The 19557-nt window shown below is 46.3% G+C and overlaps 1 protein-coding gene across 6 annotated transcripts in view; it reads left to right on the forward strand.

The window, feature by feature from the left end:
* LOC109621323 (atypical protein kinase C) overlaps positions 1 to 19557 on the forward strand; it is a 340341-nt gene that overhangs the window by 201831 nt on the left and 118953 nt on the right. For all 6 annotated transcript variants that reach the window (XR_003898073.2, XR_009998664.1, XM_062856287.1 and 3 more), the window contains one exon: positions 6359 to 6409. Coding sequence is in view for 4 of the 6 variants with exons in the window: in XM_062856287.1 (XP_062712271.1) it covers positions 6359 to 6409 (51 nt within the window). In the remaining 2 variants the exon portion in view is untranslated. The remainder of the gene's footprint in view (positions 1 to 6358; positions 6410 to 19557) is intronic.

The raw sequence follows: 19557 nt of genomic DNA on the forward strand, positions 1-19557 counted from the left end.
AGGATTCTCTTCAGAATACTGCAAGGATTCTCTTCAGAATCCTGCAAGGATTCTCTTCAGAATCCTGCAAGGATTCTCTTCAGAATCCTGCAAGGATTCTCTTCAGAATCCTGCAAGGATTCTCTTCAGAATCCTGCAAGGATTCTCTTCAGAATCCTGCAAGGATTCTCTTCAGAATCCTGCAAGGATTCTCTTCAGAATCCTGCAAGGATTCTCTTCAGAATCCTGCAAGGATTCTCTTCAGAATCCTGCAAGGATTCTCTTCAGAATCCTGCAAGGATTCTCTTCAGAATCCTGCAAGGATTCTCTTCAGAATCCTGCAAGGATTCTCTTCAGAATCCTGCAAGGATTCTCTTCAGAATCCTGCAAGGATTCTCTTCAGAATCCTGCAAAGATTCTCTTCAGAATCCTGCAAGAATTCTCTTCAGAATCCTGCAAGGATTCTCTTCAGAATCCTGCAAGGATTCTCTTCAGAATCCTGCAAGGATTCTCTTCAGAATCCTGCAAGGATTCTCTTCAGAATCCTGCAAGGATTCTCTTCAGAATCCTGCAAGGATTCTCTTCAGAATCCTGCAAGGATTCTCTTCAGAATCCTGCAAGGATTCTCTTCAGAATCCTGCAAGGATTCTCTTCAGAATCCTGCAAGGATTCTCTTCAGAATCCTGCAAGGATTCTCTTCAGAATCCTGCAAGGATTCTCTTCAGAATCCTGCAAGGATTCTCATCAGAATCCTGCAAGGATTCTCATCAGAATCCTGCAAGGATTCTCTTCAGAATCCTGCAAGGATTCTCTTCAGAATCCTGCAAGGATTCTCTTCAGAATCCTGCAAGGATTCTCTTCAGAATCATGCAAGGATTCTCTTCAGAATCCTGCAAGGATTCTCTTCAGAATCCTGCAAGGATTCTCTTCAGAATCCTGCAAGGATTCTCTTCAGAATCCTGCAAGGATTCTCTTTAGAATCCTGCAAGGATTCTCTTCAGAATCCTGCAAGGATTCTCTTCAGAATCCTGCAAGGATTCTCTTCAGAATCCTGCAAGGATTCTCTTCAGAATCCTGCAAGGATTCTCTTCAGAATCCTGCAAGGATTCTCTTCAGAATCCTGCAAGGATTCTCTTCAGAATCCTGCAAGGATTCTCTTCAGAATCCTGCAAGGATTCTCTTCAGAATCCTGCAAGGATTCTCTTCAAAATCCTGCAAGGATTCTCTTCAAAATCCTGCAAGGATTCTCTTCAGAATCCTGCAAGGATTCTCTTCAGAATCCTGCAAGGATTCTCTTCAGAATCCGGCAAGGATTCTCTTCAGAATCCGGCAAAGATTCTCTTCAGAATCCGGCAAGGATTCTCTTCAGAATCCGGCAAGGATTCTCTTCAGAATCCGGCAAGGATTCTCTTCAGAATCCGGCAAGGATTCTCTTCAGAATCCGGCAAGGATTCTCTTCAGAATCCGGCAAGGATTCTCTTCAGAATCCGGCAAGGATTCTCTTCAGAATCCGGCAAGGATTCTCTTCAGAATCCGGCAAGGATTCTCTTCAGAATCCGGCAAGGATTCTCTTCAGAATCCGGCAAGGATTCTCTTCAGAATCCGGCATTCGAGGTCTTCAGAATCCGGCAAGGATTCTCTTCAGAATCCGGCAAGGATTCTCTTCAGAATCCGGCAAGGATTCTCTTCAGAATCCGGCAAGGATTCTCTTCAGAATCCGGCAAGGATTCTCTTCAGAATCCGGCAAGGATTCTCTTCAGAATCCGGCAAGGATTCTCTTCAGAATCCGGCAAGGATTCTCTTCAGAATCCGGCAAGGATTCTCTTCAGAATCCGGCAAGGATTCTCTTCAGAATCCGGCAAGGATTCTCTTCAGAATCCGGCAAGGATTCTCTTCAGAATCCGGCAAGGATTCTCTTCAGAATCCGGCAAGGATTCTCTTCAGAATCCGGCAAGGATTCTCTTCAGAATCCGGCAAGGATTCTCTTCAGAATCCGGCAAGGATTCTCTTCAGAATCCGGCAAGGATTCTCTTCAGAATCCGGCAAGGATTCTCTTCAGAATCCGGCAAGGATTCTCTTCAGAATCCGGCAAGGATTCTCTTCAGAATCCGGCAAGGATTCTCTTCAGAATCCGGCAAGGATTCTCTTCAGAATCCGGCAAGGATTCTCTTCAGAATCCGGCAAGGATTCTCTTCAGAATCCGGCAAGGATTCTCTTCAGAATCCGGCAAGGATTCTCTTCAGAATCCGGCAAGGATTCTCTTCAGAATCCGGCAAGGATTCTCTTCAGAATCCGGCAAGGATTCTCTTCAGAATCCGGCAAGGATTCTCTTCAGATTCTCTTCGGAATCCTAGAAAGAATCCAGGATTCTGAGGTGAATCCTTCCAGGATTCTGAGGTGAATCCTTCCAGGATTCTGAGGTGAATCCTTCCAGGATTCTGAGGCCAATCCTTCCAGGATTCTGAGTAGAATCCTTTCAGGATTCTGAGGAGAATCCTTTCAGGATTCTGAGGAGAATCCTTTCAGGATTCTGAGGAGATTTCTTTCTGGATTCTGAGGAGAATTCTTTCAGGATTCTGAGGAGAATCCTTCCAGGATTCTGAGGAGAATCCTTCCTGGATTCTGAGGAGAATCCTTCCAGGATTCTGAGTAGAATCCTTCCAGGATTCTGAGGAGAATCCTTCCAGGATTCTGAGGAGAATCCTTCCAGGATTCTGAGGAGAATCCTTCCAGGATTCTGAGGAGAATCCTTCCAGGATTCTGAGGAGAATCCTTCCAGGATTCTGAGGAGAATCCTTCCAGGATTCTGAGGAGAATCCTTCCAGGATTCTGAGGAGAATCCTTCCAGGATTCTGAGGAGAATCCTTCCAGGATTCTGAGGAGAATCCTTCCAGGATTTTGAGGAGAATCCTTCCAGGATTCTGAGGAGAATCCTTCCAGGATTCTGAGGAGAATCCTTCCAGGATTCTGAGGAGAATCCTTCCAGGATTCTGAGGAGAATCCTTCCAGGTTTCTGAGGAGAATCCTTCCAGGTTTCTGAGGAGAATCCTTCCAGGATTCTGAGGAGAATCCTTCCAGGATTCTGAGGAGAATCCTTCCAGGATTCTGAGGAGAATCCTTCCAGGATTCTGAGGAGAATCCTTCCAGGATTCTGAGGAGAATCCTTCCAGGATTCTGAGGAGAATCCTTCCAGGATTCTGAGGAGAATCCTTCCAGGATTCTGAGGAGAATCCTTCCAGGTTTCTGAGGAGAATCCTTCCAGGTTTCTGAGGAGAATCCTTCCAGGATTCTGAGGAGAATCCTTCCAGGATTCTGAGGAGAATCCTTCCAGGATTCTAAGGAGAATCCTTCCAGGATTCTGAGGAGAATCCTTCCAGGATTCTGAGGAGAATCCTTCCAGGATTCTGAGGAGAATCCTTCCACGATTCTGAGGAGAATCCTTCCACGATTCTGAGGAGAATCCTTCCACGATTCTGAGGAGAATCCTTCCAGGATTCTGAGGAGAATCCTTCCAGGATTCTGAGGAGAATCCTTCCAGGATTCTGAGGAGAATCCTTCCACGATTCTGAGGAGAATCCTTCCACGATTCTGAGGAGAATCCTTCCACGATTCTGAGGAGAATCCTTCCACGATTCTGAGGAGAATCCTTCCAGGATTCTGAGGAGAATCGTTCCAGGATTCTGAGGAGAATCGTTCCAGGATTCTGAGGAGAATCGTTCCAGGATTCTGAGGAGAATCGTTCCAGGATTCTGAGGAGAATCCTTCCAGGATTCTGAGGAGAATCCTTCCAGGATTCTGAGGAGAATCCTTCCAGGATTCTGAGGAGAATCCTTCCAGGATTCTGAGGAGAATCCTTCCAGGATTCTGAGGAGAATCCTTCCAGGATTCTGAGGAGAATCCTTCCAGGATTCTGAGGAGAATCCTTCCAGGATTCTGAGGAGAATCCTTCCAGGATTCTGAGGAGAATCCTTCCAGGATTCTGAGGAGAATCCTTCCAGGATTCTGAGGAGAATCCTTCCAGGATTCTGAGGAGAATCCTTCCAGGATTCTGAGGAGAATCCTTCCAGGATTCTGAGGAGAATCCTTCCAGGATTCTGAGGAGAATCCTTCCAGGATTCTGAGGAGAATCCTTCCAGGATTCTGAGGAGAATCCTTCCAGGATTCTGAGGAGAATCCTTCCAGGATTCTGAGGAGAATCCTTCCAGGATTCTGAGGAGAATCCTTCCAGGATTCTGAGGAGAATCCTTCCAGGATTCTGAGGAGAATCCTTCCAGGATTCTGAGGAGAATCCTTCCAGGATTCTGAGAGAATCCTTCCAGGATTCTGAGGAGAATCCTTCCAGGATTCTGAGGAGAATCCTTCCAGGATTCCGAGGAGAATCCTTCCAGGATTCCGAGGAGAATCCTTCCAGGATTCCGAGGAGAATCCTTCCAGGATTCCGAGGAGAATCCTTCCAGGATTCCGAGGAGAATCCTTCCAGGATTCCGAGGAGAATCCTTCCAGGATTCCGAGGAGAATCCTTCCAGGATTCTGAGGAGAATCCTTCCAGGATTCCGAGGAGAATCCTTCCAGGATTCCGAGGAGAATCTTTCCAGGATTCTGAGGAGAAGCCCCACAGGATTCGGAGGTGAATTTTCACAAGGTTCTGACGAGAATCCTTCTAGAATTCTGGGGAAAATCCTCACAGGATTCTGGGGAAAATCCTCACAGGATTCTGACGATCATCCTCACAGGATTCTGACGATTATCCTCACAGGATTCTGACGATCAGCCTCACAGGATTCTGTCGATCATCCTCACAGGATTCTGAGGAGAATCCTCACAGCATTCTGAGGAGAATTCTCACAGGGTTCTGACGAGAATCCTCACAGGATTCTGACGAGAATCATCATAGGATTCTAACGAGCATCCTCACAGGATTCTAAAAGAATCCTCACACGATGCGGAGGGGAATTCTCACAGAATTCTGTTGAAAATTCTCACAGAATTCTGAGGAGATTCCTTGTAGGATTCTGAGGAGAATCCTTGGATGTTTCTTCGAGTTACTCTCACAGAATTCTGAGGACAATTTTCACAGAATTCTGAGGTGAAAAATAAGTCTTGTTGATATAATTTTAATTTATGATAAAGCAAATAATCGGATATTTAAAAATTACTATACATCGTATGGTTTTCTTATCTTTCCTAGTTAAATTTCTACTTATTCTTTTGGTAAATCTAGATTTTTCAGTTCATGCAAATTGCACATCTTAAATAAATTAGATTTGCATACGTTACATAGTATATTTCAAATGATTTTACCATAAAAGTGACAATATTTCGCAATTAAAAAAAGGGAATTATTGTTTGGAAACATTTGCACAAATTGTTAATTTTTTTTATTTCTTCCGCGCATTGGTTCGTAGTTTCTTTCGATCTGTACTGCACAGTTGAAACACCCCTGCTCGTGGCCAGATCAGTCAGACGAAAAATTTTATTTTAGTTTCCAACCCCTTTATTTGCCGCTGTCTCCTGATGCCTGCCAACAACGAAACGAGCGAAGCGGGCACCAATCGTGAGACAAATAGTGTGTCCTTTCCGTTCTGTTGTTCCCGCAACACGCGCCGCCGCCACCGCCGCTGGAGGACGATCCGAACAACTGACAAAAAGGCGTATAAATTAAGGCCCTAAATGGCGTTCTACCGTTTCCGTTCTGTTCCGTCGCCGGTTGGAGAGGAGGATCCACGCGCGACAGTGTCCGTGACCGATGATGGTGGGATGAGGGTGTGACAAATTGAAAGCACTTTATTGGCGCTCAAGTGTTTGTCCTCACCGTGGCCGTCGTCGCCGTCGGTTCAGTACTGACTGGTTGGAGAATAGGAAGGTTTTGCTGTGCCGTGCCGCCGTGAGATGACACTATGTGGGAGACATTTGACAAATTTTCAAATTTTCGTCTTCCACGCGCCTTCCCGGCGACGGTGATGGGAAAAGTTTTTCCCAGGGTGGTTTTGTCGCAGAAATTGTCGAATCAATATGGATTAGATAGTTTGCACTGTTATGAGTTGGGTAATAGCGATGTTCCATGTAATTTTTCACTCATTTTTCACTGAGAAGTATCACCACGAAAGTATTTGACCTCAGAGGAAGGAAACTATTTAACTACCACACACTTGTGGTTGTTAACCAATTCGAACCGTATTGTTATAATATCTCAGAAAATTTGTTTAAATTGTGTCAACGCTGTGATTTTCTACGTTTATTTTCGAACTTGTGTTAAAGTTTTTAGAGTAAATTTGTAAAGATTACATAGGACATTAAGATGGGATCATAACATTACTCTACATATAACAGTCAAATCATTTTCGACTAACCATCTCCATGTTTTCTGATCTATTTTCAGTATTTCCAAATGTCCCGACGGCTCCGGGAATGTCCTGCATCGGCGAGGACCGTAAGTATAATTTAGTTCTTTTTGCTCATAAGTATTACGGAAAACATAATAAATTAAAATTATAATAAATGGAACGAGCTCACCAAATTGTGTTACGATGTGAGCGATCAGTATTCAATTTCTAAGTATGTGTTAAAAAAATCTAGAAATAGGATAAAAATTAGAAAACGTTACGAAACTTAATAGTTTTGATTCATTTAATAACATTGCAGGCTCAAGCATTCTTGAACATTACGGAGCCGAAGCCGATTTTTTTTTATCTGGGCTGCACGTTACATTTCCCTATTTCAATCCATGTTACACCCAGTTGACAATATGCTTTGCATTGCATTGCTAATGGGCTTATATACTATAAAGTATTATATTTTAATATGCTCACGTGCCATTGAACATTACAGAGCCGAACATATTTGGCTGCTCTTTGTTGTATTTGCCTTGAGTTCCACCATAAGTTACAACAAGCTGATAAAAATCTTCGCTAAGCAACTATCTACCGTCACTCGAATTGCAATTACACAGTTAACCGTCCAACTGACTAGCACAGTAAAGCTCACCAGAAACGCCGGAATGTGACCGCGCTTCCGAGAGTCACCGAGTGCTTGTCCGAACCAGAAGCCATAAATTAATGTAGATTTAGGCAGAGTAGTTGAACCAGAACTGATCCAGCTCCGGAGTCCGGCCGGAATGCAAAACCCGTTGGATACATGCTGTGTACAGTACTCTGCAATGCCGAGAGAGAGTCCAATGTTGGCAGTAGCCTAAGTTGCATCCGTCCGTCCGTTTGTCCCGTTTAGCAATGGAAATTAAATCCGTTAGATAAATATCCGTTCGCAACCGACCGTTGTCGACGACGTCGGCCATTTGGATGTCCGTCCATCCAGTGCAGTGCACCAGCAGCAGCGTTCGTTCCGGATTCCGGGGTGGTCATCATCAATCATTCACCTTTGTCCCGGTCGTGGTGGCTGGCCGACTGGTCCCAGGATGACGACGCGGACGCGTTCGTGTGCAATGGATTTAAATTTAATTTCATAGAATGAATTATTTTTAGAGGGAATGAACGGCGGCAGAGGCGGTTGCCTCGTGCGCTCGTATGGAAATGCGTTGCTCCTATGTGACGGGAGCGTTACACGAAGGGTCAACCCATAAAGTTGACTAATGTTATTCACATTGTATCCGGTGCTGGACCTGGCAGTGCAGGCTGAACTTGCCTTTCTCTAATTAATCGGAGCTGCCAGAGATGGTCACAGAGTTCTAGAATATCGACCTTAACATGTAATGGGATTAGTGGAAGTTATATAATCCAAATCATATGGAAATCGGAGTAAAACCGATCTGTGAGAATTAAAGTTCAAAATGTACTGGACCTTTAACTAAAACTGAATGCTAAAAAATTCTCTACATTTGAGAGGCAGCCTTTCCATCGGCATCAGCAACTATCGGGTGGACAGCCTCCCGCCCAACTAGACTAGGACCAGACAGTATGGCAACCCCTCCAGTACAAGCATTCGTCCCGAAAATGAAGCAATTAGAACTCTGCTCCGCTCGTCGTCGTCGTTGTTATGGTATCCATTGTCTTTGATCACCCACCCAACCCCAGCATCTCCACACCCTCTCCTATGGCATCGATGGCGTATGTGTGATAGAAAGGTTGTTTCACATTCTTGAAGCCAAGCTCGGTCGTCGTCCTCCTAGCAATTTTGTGTGGCCTGCTTTCACTATCGTCGTCTCGGCAGAATGGTTCGTCTGCCGATAGGATCTTGTAATTCCAAGAATGCTTCGAGTCTATGTTCGATATTAGGCATTAATATGGGGCTTTTAGCAGTCAAGGGCTGAAATTAATTTGCGATAAATTGCTGGGAATGGACGAATGGTTTTACTATCTTGTTTTCCAATTCTGTTCTAACTGTACCCATTGCATTTATTGGAATGTGAATATTTTTCTGACAAATGGTGTATTCTGAGGGTTTTTCTTCAGGATTTTCTAGCCCTTCAGAACTCTCGCAGAATTCTTTTCAAAATCCTCGGGGGTTTCTTTCCAGAACCCTTGAATGATTTTGTTAATATTTCAAAAAACCTCGTTAGAAACCGCATAGCATTCTTTTGAGAATCCTGTAAGGCTTCTACTCAGAATCCTACGAGAATTCTCCTCAGTATCATGAGAGAATTGCCATAATCCTGAAGACTCTCCTTACAATCCAGTGAGAATTCTCCCCAAAGTCCTTTAAAAAATCTCCTCACAATCTTGTGACGATTCTCCTCAAAATCCTGAAAGAATTCTCCTCAGAAACCTGGAAGAATTCTCATCAGAAACCTGAAAGGATTCTCCTCAAAAACCTGGAAGGATTCTCCTCAAAATTATGAAAGGATTCTCCTCAGAAGCCTGAAAGAATTCTCATCCGAAACCTGGAAGGATTTTACTCAGAATCCTGGAAGGATTCTCCTCAGAATCCTGGAAGGATTCTCCTCAGAATCCTGGAAGGATTCTCCTCAGAATCCTGGAAGGATTCTCCTCAAAATCCTGGAAAGATTCTCCTCAAAATCCTGGAAGGAATCTCTTCAGAATCCTGGAAGGAATCTCTTCAGAATCCTGGAAGGAATCTCTTCAGAATCCTGGAAGGATTCTCTTCAGAATCCTGGAAGGATTCTCTTCAGAATCCTGGAAGGATTCTCTTCAGAATCCTGGAAGGATTCTCTTCAGAATCCTGGAAGGATTCTCTTCAGAATCCTGGAAGGATTCTCTTCAGAATCCTGGAAGGATTCTCTTCAGAATCCTGGAAGGATTCTCTTCAGAATCCTGGAAGGATTCTCTTCAGAATCCTGGAAGGATTCTCTTCAGAATCCGGAAGGATTCTCTTCAGAATCCCGGAAGGATTCTCTTCAGAATCCCGGAAGGATTCTCTTCAGAATCCCGGAAGGATTCTCTTCAGAATCCCGGAAGGATTCTCTTCAGAATCCCGGAAGGATTCTCTTCAGAATCCCGGAAGGATTCTCTTCAGAATCCCGGAAGGATTCTCTTCAGAATCCCGGAAGGATTCTCTTCAGAATCCCGGAAGGATTCTCTTCAGAATCCCGGAAGGATTCTCTTCAGAATCCCGGAAGGATTCTCTTCAGAATCCCGGAAGGATTCTCTTCAGAATCCCGGAAGGATTCTCTTCAGAATCCCGGAAGGATTCTCTTCAGAATCCCGGAAGGATTCTCTTCAGAATCCCGGAAGGATTCTCTTCAGAATCCCGGAAGGATTCTCTTCAGAATCCCGGAAGGATTCTCTTCAGAATCCCGGAAGGATTCTCTTCAGAATCCCGGAAGGATTCTCTTCAGAATCCCGGAAGGATTCTCTTCAGAATCCCGGAAGGATTCTCTTCAGAATCCCGGAAGGATTCTCTTCAGAATCCCGGAAGGATTCTCTTCAGAATCCCGGAAGGATTCTCTTCAGAATCCCGGAAGGATTCTCTTCAGAATCCCGGAAGGATTCTCTTCAGAATCCCGGAAGGATTCTCTTCAGAATCCCGGAAGGATTCTCTTCAGAATCCCGGAAGGATTCTCTTCAGAATCCCGGAAGGATTCTCTTCAGAATCCCGGAAGGATTCTCTTCAGAATCCCGGAAGGATTCTCTTCAGAATCCCGGAAGGATTCTCTTCAGAATCCCGGAAGGATTCTCTTCAGAATCCCGGAAGGATTCTCTTCAGAATCCCGGAAGGATTCTCTTCAGAATCCCGGAAGGATTCTCTTCAGAATCCCGGAAGGATTCTCTTCAGAATCCCGGAAGGATTCTCTTCAGAATCCCGGAAGGATTCTCTTCAGAATCCCGGAAGGATTCTCTTCAGAATCCCGGAAGGATTCTCTTCAGAATCCCGGAAGGACTCTCTTCAGTATCCCGGAAGGATTCTCTTCAGAATCCCGGAAGGATTCTCTTCAGAATCCCGGAAGGATTCTCTTCAGAATCCCGGAAGGATTCTCTTCAGAATCCCGGAAGGATTCTCTTCAGAATCCCGGAAGGATTCTCTTCAGAATCCCGGAAGGATTCTCTTCAGAATCCCGGAAGGATTCTCTTCAGAATCCCGGAAGGATTCTCTCCAGAATCCCGGAAGGATTCTCTTCAGAATCCCGGAAGGATTCTCTTCAGAATCCCGAAAGGATTCTCTTCAGAATCCCGGAAGGATTCTCTTCAGAATCCCGGAAGGATTCTCTTCAGAATCCCGGAAGGATTCTCTTCAGAATCCCGGAAGGATTCTCTTCAGAATCCCGGAAGGATTCTCTTCAGAATCCCGGAAGGATTCTCTTCAGAATCCCGGAAGGATTCTCTTCAGAATCCCGGAAGGATTCTCTTCAGAATCCTGGAAGGATTCTCTTCAGAACCACGGAAGGATTCTCTTCAGAATCCCGGAAGGATTCTCTTCAGAATCCCGGAAGGATTCGCTTCAGAATCCCGGAAGGATTCTCTTCAGAATCCCGGAAGGATTCTCTTCAGAATCCCGGAAGGATTCTCTTCAGAATCCCGGAAGGATTCTCTTCAGAATCCCGGAAGGATTCTCTTCAGAATCCCGGAAGGATTCTCTTCAGAATCCCGGAAGGATTCTCTTCAGAATCCCGGAAGGATTCTCTTCAGAATCCCGGAAGGATTCTCTTCAGAATCCCGGAAGGATTCTCTTCAGAATCCCGGAAGGATTCTCTTCAGAATCCCGGAAGGATTCTCTTCAGAATCCCGGAAGGATTCTCTTCAGAATCCCGGAAGGATTCTCTTCAGAATCCCGGAAGGATTCTCTTCAGAATCCCGGAAGGATTCTCTTCAGAATCCCGGAAGGATTCTCTTCAGAATCCCGGAAGGATTCTCTTCAGAATCCCGGAAGGATTCTATTCAGAATCCCGGAAGGATTCTCTTCAGAATCCCGGAAGGATTCTCTTCAGAATCCCGGAAGGATTCTCTTCAGAATCCCGGAAGGATTCTCTTCAGAATCCCGGAAGGATTCTCTTCAGAATCTCGGAAGGATTCTCTTCAGAATCCCGGAAGGATTCTCTTCAGAATCCCGGAAGGATTCTCTTCAGAATCCCGGAAGGATTCTCTTCAGAATCCCGGAAGGATTCTCTTCAGAATCCCGGAAGGATTCTCTTCAGAATCCCGGAAGGATTCTCTTCAGAATCCCGGAAGGATTCTCTTCAGAATCCCGGAAGGATTCTCTTCAGAATCCCGGAAGGATTCTCTTCAGAATCCCGGAAGGATTCTCTTCAGAATCCCGGAAGGATTCTCTTCAGAATCCCGGAAGGATTCTCTTCAGAATCCCGGAAGGATTCTCTTCAGAATCCCGGAAGGATTCTCTTCAGAATCCCGGAAGGATTCTCTTCAGAATCCCGGAAGGATTCTCTTCAGAATCCCGGAAGGATTCTCTTCAGAATCCCGGAAGGATTCTCTTCAGAATCCCGGAAGGATTCTCTTCAGAATCCCGGAAGGATTCTCTTCAGAATCCCGGAAGGATTCTCTTCAGAATCCCGGAAGGATTCTCTTCAGAATCCCGGAAGGATTCTCTTCAGAATCCCGGAAGGATTCTCTTCAGAATCCCGGAAGGATTCTCTTCAGAATCCCGGAAGGATTCTCTTCAGAATCCCGGAAGGATTCTCTCAGAATCCCGGAAGGATTCTCTTCAGAATCCCGGAAGGATTCTCTTCAGAATCCCGGAAGGATTCTCTTCAGAATCCCGGAAGGATTCTCTTCAGAATCCCGGAAGGATTCTCTTCAGAATCCCGGAAGGATTCTCTTCAGAATCCCGGAAGGATTCTCTTCAGAATCCCGGAAGGATTCTCTTCAGAATCCCGGAAGGATTCTCTTCAGAATCCCGGAAGGATTCTCTTCAGAATCCCGGAAGGATTCTCTTCAGAATCCCGGAAGGATTCTCTTCAGAATCCCGGAAGGATTCTCTTCAGAATCCCGGAAGGATTCTCTTCAGAATCCCGGAAGGATTCTCTTCAGAATCCCGGAAGGATTCTCTTCAGAATCCCGGAAGGATTCTCTTCAGAATCCCGGAAGGATTCTCTTCAGAATCCCGGAAGGATTCTCTTCAGAATCCCGGAAGGATTCTCTTCAGAATCCCGGAAGGATTCTCTTCAGAATCCCGGAAGGATTCTCTTCAGAATCCCGGAAGGATTCTCTTCAGAATCCCGGAAGGATTCTCTTCAGAATCCCGGAAGGATTCTCTTCAGAATCCCGGAAGGATTCTCTTCAGAATCCCGGAAGGATTCTCTTCAGAATCCCGGAAGGATTCTCTTCAGAATCCTGGAAGGATTCTCTTCAGAATCCTGGATGGATTCTCTTCAGAATCCCGGAAGGATTCTCTTCAGAATCCCGGAAGGATTCTCTTCAGAATCCCGGAAGGATTCTCTTCCTGGAAGGATTCTCCTCAGAATCCCGAGGGGATTCTCCCCAGAATCCTGACAGGACTCTCCCCAGAATCCTGGAAGTATTCTCCCCAGAATCCTGGAAGGAATCTCCCCAGAATCCTGGAATGATTCTCCCCAGAATCCTGGAACGATTCTCCCCAGAATCCTGGAACGATTCTCCCCAGAATCCTGGAACGATTCTCCCCAGAATCCTGGAACGATTCTCCCCAGAATCCTGGAACGATTCTCCCCAGAATTCTGGAACGATTCTCCCCAGAATCCTGGAACGATTCTCCCCTGAATCCTGGAATGATTCTCCCCAGAATCCTGGAATGATTCTCTCCAGAATCCTGGAAGGATTCTTCCCAGAATCCTGGATGGATTCTCTTCAGAATCCTGGATGGATTCTCTCCCGAATCCTGGAAGGATTCTCTCCCGAATCCTGGAAGGATTCTCTCCCGAATCCTGGAAGGAATTCTCTCCCGAATCCTGGAAGGATTCTCTCCCGAATCCTGGAAGGATTCTCTCCCGAATCCTGGAAGGATTCTCTCCCGAATCCTGGAAGGATTCTCTCCCGAATCCTGGAAGGATTCTCTCCCGAATCCTGGAAGGATTCTCTCCCGAATCCTGGAAGGATTCTCTCCCGAATCCTGGAAGGATTCTCTCCCGAATCCTGGAAGGATTCTCTCCCGAATCCTGGAAGGATTCTCTCCCGAATCCTGGAAGGATTCTCTCCCGAATCCTGGAAGGATTCTCTCCCGAATCCTGGAAGGATTCTCTCCCGAATCCTGGAAGGATTCTCTCCCGAATCCTGGAAGGATTCTCTCCCGAATCCTGGAAGGATTCTCTCCCGAATCCTGGAAGGATTCTCTCCCGAATCCTGGAAGGATTCTCTCCCGAATCCTGGAAGGATTCTCTCCCGAATCCTGGAAGGATTCTCTCCCGAATCCTGGAAGGATTCTCTCCCGAATCCTGGAAGGATTCTCTCCCGAATCCTGGAAGGATTCTCTCCCGAATCCTGGAAGGATTCTCTCCCGAATCCTGGAAGGATTCTCTCCCGAATCCTGGAAGGATTCTCTCCCGAATCCTGGAAGGATTCTCTCCCGAATCCTGGAAGGATTCTCTCCCGAATCCTGGAAGGATTCTCTCCCGAATCCTGGAAGGATTCTCTCCCGAATCCTGGAAGGATTCTCTCCCGAATCCTGGAAGGATTCTCTCCCGAATCCTGGAAGGATTCTCTCCCGAATCCGGAAGGATTCTCTCCCGAATCCTGGAAGGATTCTCTCCCGAATCCTGGAAGGATTCTCTCCCGAATCCTGGAAGGATTCTCTCCCGAATCCTGGAAGGATTCTCTCCAGAATCCTGCAAGGATTCTAAGGAGAATCCAGACAGGATTTTGAGCAGAATCCCGGTAGGATCCCTGCAAGTATTCTTCTCAGAATCTCCAATCCTCCAAGGATTCGTTCCGGATTTTCAGAAGGATATTCTCCAGAATCCTCCAAAAATTCTCTTCTGAATCCGCCAAGGATTCTCTCTGGAATCCATGTACTTGCAGCCAAGAGGCGAGTTATGGTTTTGAACTGAGTAATCGTTTGTAATGTGGTTGTGCAGATCATGATCCAGTGCTCTATCAATATCCTCCGATCGAAACTTCAACCTGCAACTTTGCAAATACCTGACTACTCAGCAATTGGCGTGGTTCCTATCCTATGAATGTAAACAAACTCAGAGAAAACCTCTCGTCTGAAACATGATCAGGGTGCCAAAAGAAGAAAGCAAAATTTCAATCTAAAATCAACAAATAATTTCCACAGATGCTGACTTTGCATTTCTTATACTCGATTCGTTTTCAGTGTATCTCTCCAATGAAACAACTGATTTTAACCAAATTATGTAGTCATTTATTAGTGTTCAATATCCTTTAGAAATTTTGTAGCAAATTAGGTTCAAGTTTGCCATTAAAATGTTGCCTTATGATAGGGAGATAGATGCCTTTACATGAGCATAGAAAAATAGTTATTGAGATTGATAAGTAGAATTTAATTGTATGTACTTGTGAAATCGAATTTTCCAATAAAAAAAAGTTGCCCATTCAATAAAAGAACACAACATTTCCGCACAGTCGGCACGGCACCGTAGAAAGGCAAAAAGGTGATAATTATACCGGCTCAATCTGAGTCGAGTTCGATCGATTGGCTCTTTCCTCTCCGCGGCCGCGGCGGCGGCTCGTTGTTCGTAAACAAACGTCCGAATCTTTTTCCTTGTTTCTCTCTGTCCGATACTTGGGCTGGGTAATTTAATAAACATCACCAATTATACCGGTTCAGCCCCCCGGAGATCAGCGATTTTGACGTACGACGAGAGACCTCCGAATCGATTGACGCAGTTGCCATACACTGGCTGGCTGGCGCTGTGTCTGCGAATGGTTGCAATTGGGAAATGCCTTGAAGCCGCCTCAGATGCATCAGGAACTGCAACTTTTCGATGCAATTGGCATTTCTGCGAACGGGGGTAGGGTAGGAAGAAACTGGTCATTTAGCTGTTTTGAGTGCGTTTTGCTTCCGACTCAGCCAAGGGTGAAATTCTATCATGGACGCCGTCCTCTTCGTCATCTAAGTCGTCACATACATGTGGATCCAATTGGATGATGATGATGATGATGGGAATTCAATCAAAAGCAGAGGCTTTGACTGAGATGAATGCGGCTGGTAGCATATCATTGCATCGGAGTCGGACGTTTGTCTAAGAGCATTAATTTCGAATTTGAGGTGATTGCAAATGTTTGATGATGATTGAAGATGGGAATCAAGTAGCTCCGGTACGGTATGAGACTTGATATCGACCAGCTACATGACAGGAAAATCGATCTCTTCGTAGCTGAGAAATAATTGGAATTCGAATTCTATTTCCCAGTTGATTAGATATAACAAGCTTCCATTTTGAAGACTTGTCTTACTGGAACGAAAACAAATCAGAAATCAAAGGTTTCGATTTTGATTTGATTTAGATATGATTTTCAGTCAGCTCGGTAGGATCTATTCCATTGATTGTTCGAACGATCCGCTCCAACTTTAATCAGAACATAAGAACTCCTAAATGAGCTTGAGAGCTCTTTGAGGAGTTATGTTGACCCCAACTAACTTTTTTGTTGTAAAAGAGCTCAAAAGAGCTTTGACCCAAAATCTTTTGCTCCTTAGGCTATTATGCAGCTACTTTTTCTAGTAGGGACGTGCAAAAAGCTACTCAGCTCTCTATGTTCATTAGAATTCTTTTAGGAGCTTCAGGACGCTTCGATGAGCTTTGGAGCTCTTTTGAGTTTTGTGAAGAGATATAGAACTCTTGAATCTTCAATATGTGTAGACTAGACTAGACTAGACTAGAGATATAGAACTCTTGAATCTTTAATGAGCTTTTGAGCTCTTTGAAGAGCTTTGGAGCTCTTTGAAGAGCTTTGGAGCTCTTCAAGCTATTCTTACGAGAATTAGTTGAAAAACTTTTCTAAAACACTTGTTTTCCAAGGCTTGTTTTAGAAATTCTATTGTTATATTTATTTAACTGCTATAAAATTCACTTCCATACCCTCAAAAGTATTTTATTTTTCTACAATGCCACTGTGCCATAAAAAGGACATCTTGGCAAGAAGCTGCTTGTGTCCCAGAGAAAATGTAATGTCAAAAAAACCAGTCCAATCAGATTTGCCTTTCCTCAGCGCAACCCACTCTCGCATACATCTTTATGCAAATTATAACGTCCGCCACGTCAATCCTGAAAAACCCCAAATCAACATGCTCTACCGCCGTATAAATCGTTTTTTGATAGCACTGCGTCAAATTGACTTGCCTTTTACCGACCGACGTCGTCATTTCATTGCCATCCATCCATCGAACCATAACCAACGTCGAACGTTCAATGCAGCCAAAATGCACACACGCCCTTGCCTGAACGTATGCAAAAGACGACGATGATGGAAAAACATCGGCACTCCTATAAGATTTCACTCAGAACAAGCAACATTTCGAAATCGAAACCGAATAAAAATTGAATCGAAATCGTCTCAAAATCGAATCAAAATCAGATAGAGATCGAATCCGGAGAGAATCCTTCCCGGATTCCGGAGAGAACCCTTCCCGGATTCTGGAGAGAATCCTTCCCGGATTCCGGAGAGAATCCTTCCCGGATTCCGGAGAGAATCCTTCCCGGATTCCGGAGAGAATCCTTCCCGGATTCCGAAGAGAATCCTTCCGGGATTCCGGAGAGAATCCTTCCCGGATTCCGGAGAGAATCCTTCCCAGATTCCGGAGAGAATCCTTCCCGGATTCCGGAGAGAATCCTTCCCGGATTCCGGAGAGAATCCTTCCCGGATTCCGGAGAGAATCCTTCCCGGATTCCGGAGAGAATCCTTCCCGGATTCCGGAGAGAATCCTTCCCGGATTCCGGAGAGAATCCTTCCCGGATTCCGGAGAGAATCCTTCCCGGATTCCGGAGAGAATCCTTCCCGGATTCCGAAGAGAATCCTTTCGGGATTCCGGAGAGAATCCTTCCGGGATTCCGGAGAGAATCCTTCCCGGATTCCGGAGAGAATCCTTCCCGGATTCCGGAGAGAATCCTTCCCAGATTCCGGAGAGAATCCTTCCCGGATTCCGGAGAGAATCCTTCCCGGATTCCGGAGAGAATCCTTCCCGGATTCCGGAGAGAATCCTTCCCGGATTCCGGAGAGAATCCTTCCCGGATTCCGGAGAGAATCCTTCCCAGATTCCGGAGAGAATCCTTCCCGGATTCCGGAGAGAATCCTTCCCGGATTCCGGAGAGAATCCTTCCCGGATTCCGGAGAGAATCCTTCCCGGATTCCGGAGAGAATCCTTCCAGGATTCCGGAGAGAATCCTTCCCGGATTCCGGAGAGAATCCGTCCCGGATTCCGGAGAGAATCCTTCCCGGATTCCGGAGAGAATCTTTCCCGGATTCCGGAGAGAATCCTTCCCGGATTCCGGAGAGAATCCTTCCCGGATTCCGGAGAGAATCCTTCCCGGATTCCGGAGAGAATCCTTCCACGATTCTGGAAAGAATCCTTCCCGGATTGCGGAGAGAATCCTTCCCAGGATTTCGGAGAGAAACCTTCCCGGATTCCTGAGAGAATCCTTCCCGGATTCCGGAGAGAATCCTTCCAGGATTCCGGAGAGAATCCTTCCAGGATTCCGGAGAGAATCCTTCCAGGATTCCGGAGAGAATCCTTCCAGGATTCCGGAGAGAATCCTTCCAGGATTCCGGAGAGAATCCTTCCAGGATTCCGGAGAGAATCCTTCCCGGATTCCGGAGAGAATCCTTCCCGGATTCCGGAGAGAATCCTTCCCGGATTCCGGAGAGAATCCTTCCCGGATTCCGGAGAGAATCCTTCCCGGATTCCGGAGAGAATCCTTCCCGGATTCCGGAGAGAATCCTTCCCGGATTCCGGAGAGACTCCTTCCCGGATTCCGGAGAGACTCCTTCCCGGATTCCGAAGAGAATCCTTCCCGGATTCCGGAGAGAATCCTTCCCGGATTCCGGAGAGAATCCTTCCCGGATTCCGGAGAGAATCCTTCCCGGATTCCGGAGAGAATCCTTCCCGGATTCCGGAGAGAATCCTTCCCGGATTCCGGAGAGAATCCTTCCCGGATTCCGGAGAGAATCCTTCCCGGATTCCGGAGAGAATCCTTCCCGGATTCCGGAGAGAATCCTTCCCGGATTCCGGAGAGAATCCTTCCCGGATTCCGGAGAGAATCCTTCCCGGATTCCGGAGAGAATCCTTCCCGGATTCCGGAGAGAATCCTTCCCGGATTCCGAAGAGAATCCTTCCGGGATTCCGGAGAGAATCCTTCCCGGATTCCGGAGAGAATCCTTCCCGGATTCCGGAGAGAATCCTTCCCAGATTCCGGAGAGAATCCTTCCCGGATTCCGGAGAGAATCCTTCCCGGATTCCGGAGAGAATCCTTCCCGGATTCCGGAGAGAATCCTTCCCGGATTCCGGAGAGAATCCTTCCCGGATTCCGGAGAGAATCCTTCCCGGATTCCGGAGAGAATCCTTCCCGGATTCCGGAGAGAATCCTTCCCGGATTCCGGAGAGAATCCTTCCCGGATTCCGGAGAGAATCCTTCCCAGATTCCGGAGAGAATCCTTCTCGGATTCCGGAGAGAATCCTTCCCGGATTCCGGAGAGAATCCTTCCCGGATTCCGGAGAGAATCCTTCCCGGATTCCGGAGAGAATCCTTCCCGGATTCCGGAGAGAATCCTTCCCGGATTCCGGAGAGAATCCTTCCCGGATTCCGGAGAGAATCCTTCCCGGACTCCGGAGAGAATCCTTCCCGGATTCCGGAGAGAATCCTTCCCGGATTCCGGAGAGAATCCTTCCCAGATTCCGGAGAGAATCCTTCCCAGATTCCGGAGAGAATCCTTCCCGGATTCCGGAGAGAATCCTTCCCGGATTCCGGAGAGAATCCTTCCCGGATTCCGGAGAGAATCCTTCCCGGATTCCGGAGAGAATCCTTCCCGGATTCCGGAGAGAATCCTTCCCGGATTCCGGAGAGAATCCTTCCCGGATTCCGGAGAGAATCCTTCCCAGATTCCGGAGAGAATCCTTCCCGGATTCCGGAGAGAATCCTTCCAGGATTCCGGAGAGAATCCTTCCAGGATTCCGGAGAGAATCCTTCCAGGATTCGGAGAGAATCCTTCCAGGATTCCGGAGAGAATCCTTCCAGGATTCCGGAGAGAATCCTTCCAGGATTCCGGAGAGAATCCTTCCAGGATT

This window comes from Aedes albopictus, chromosome 3 (assembly GCF_035046485.1).
Source record: "Aedes albopictus strain Foshan chromosome 3, AalbF5, whole genome shotgun sequence".
Classification (NCBI taxonomy): domain Eukaryota; kingdom Metazoa; phylum Arthropoda; class Insecta; order Diptera; family Culicidae; genus Aedes; species Aedes albopictus.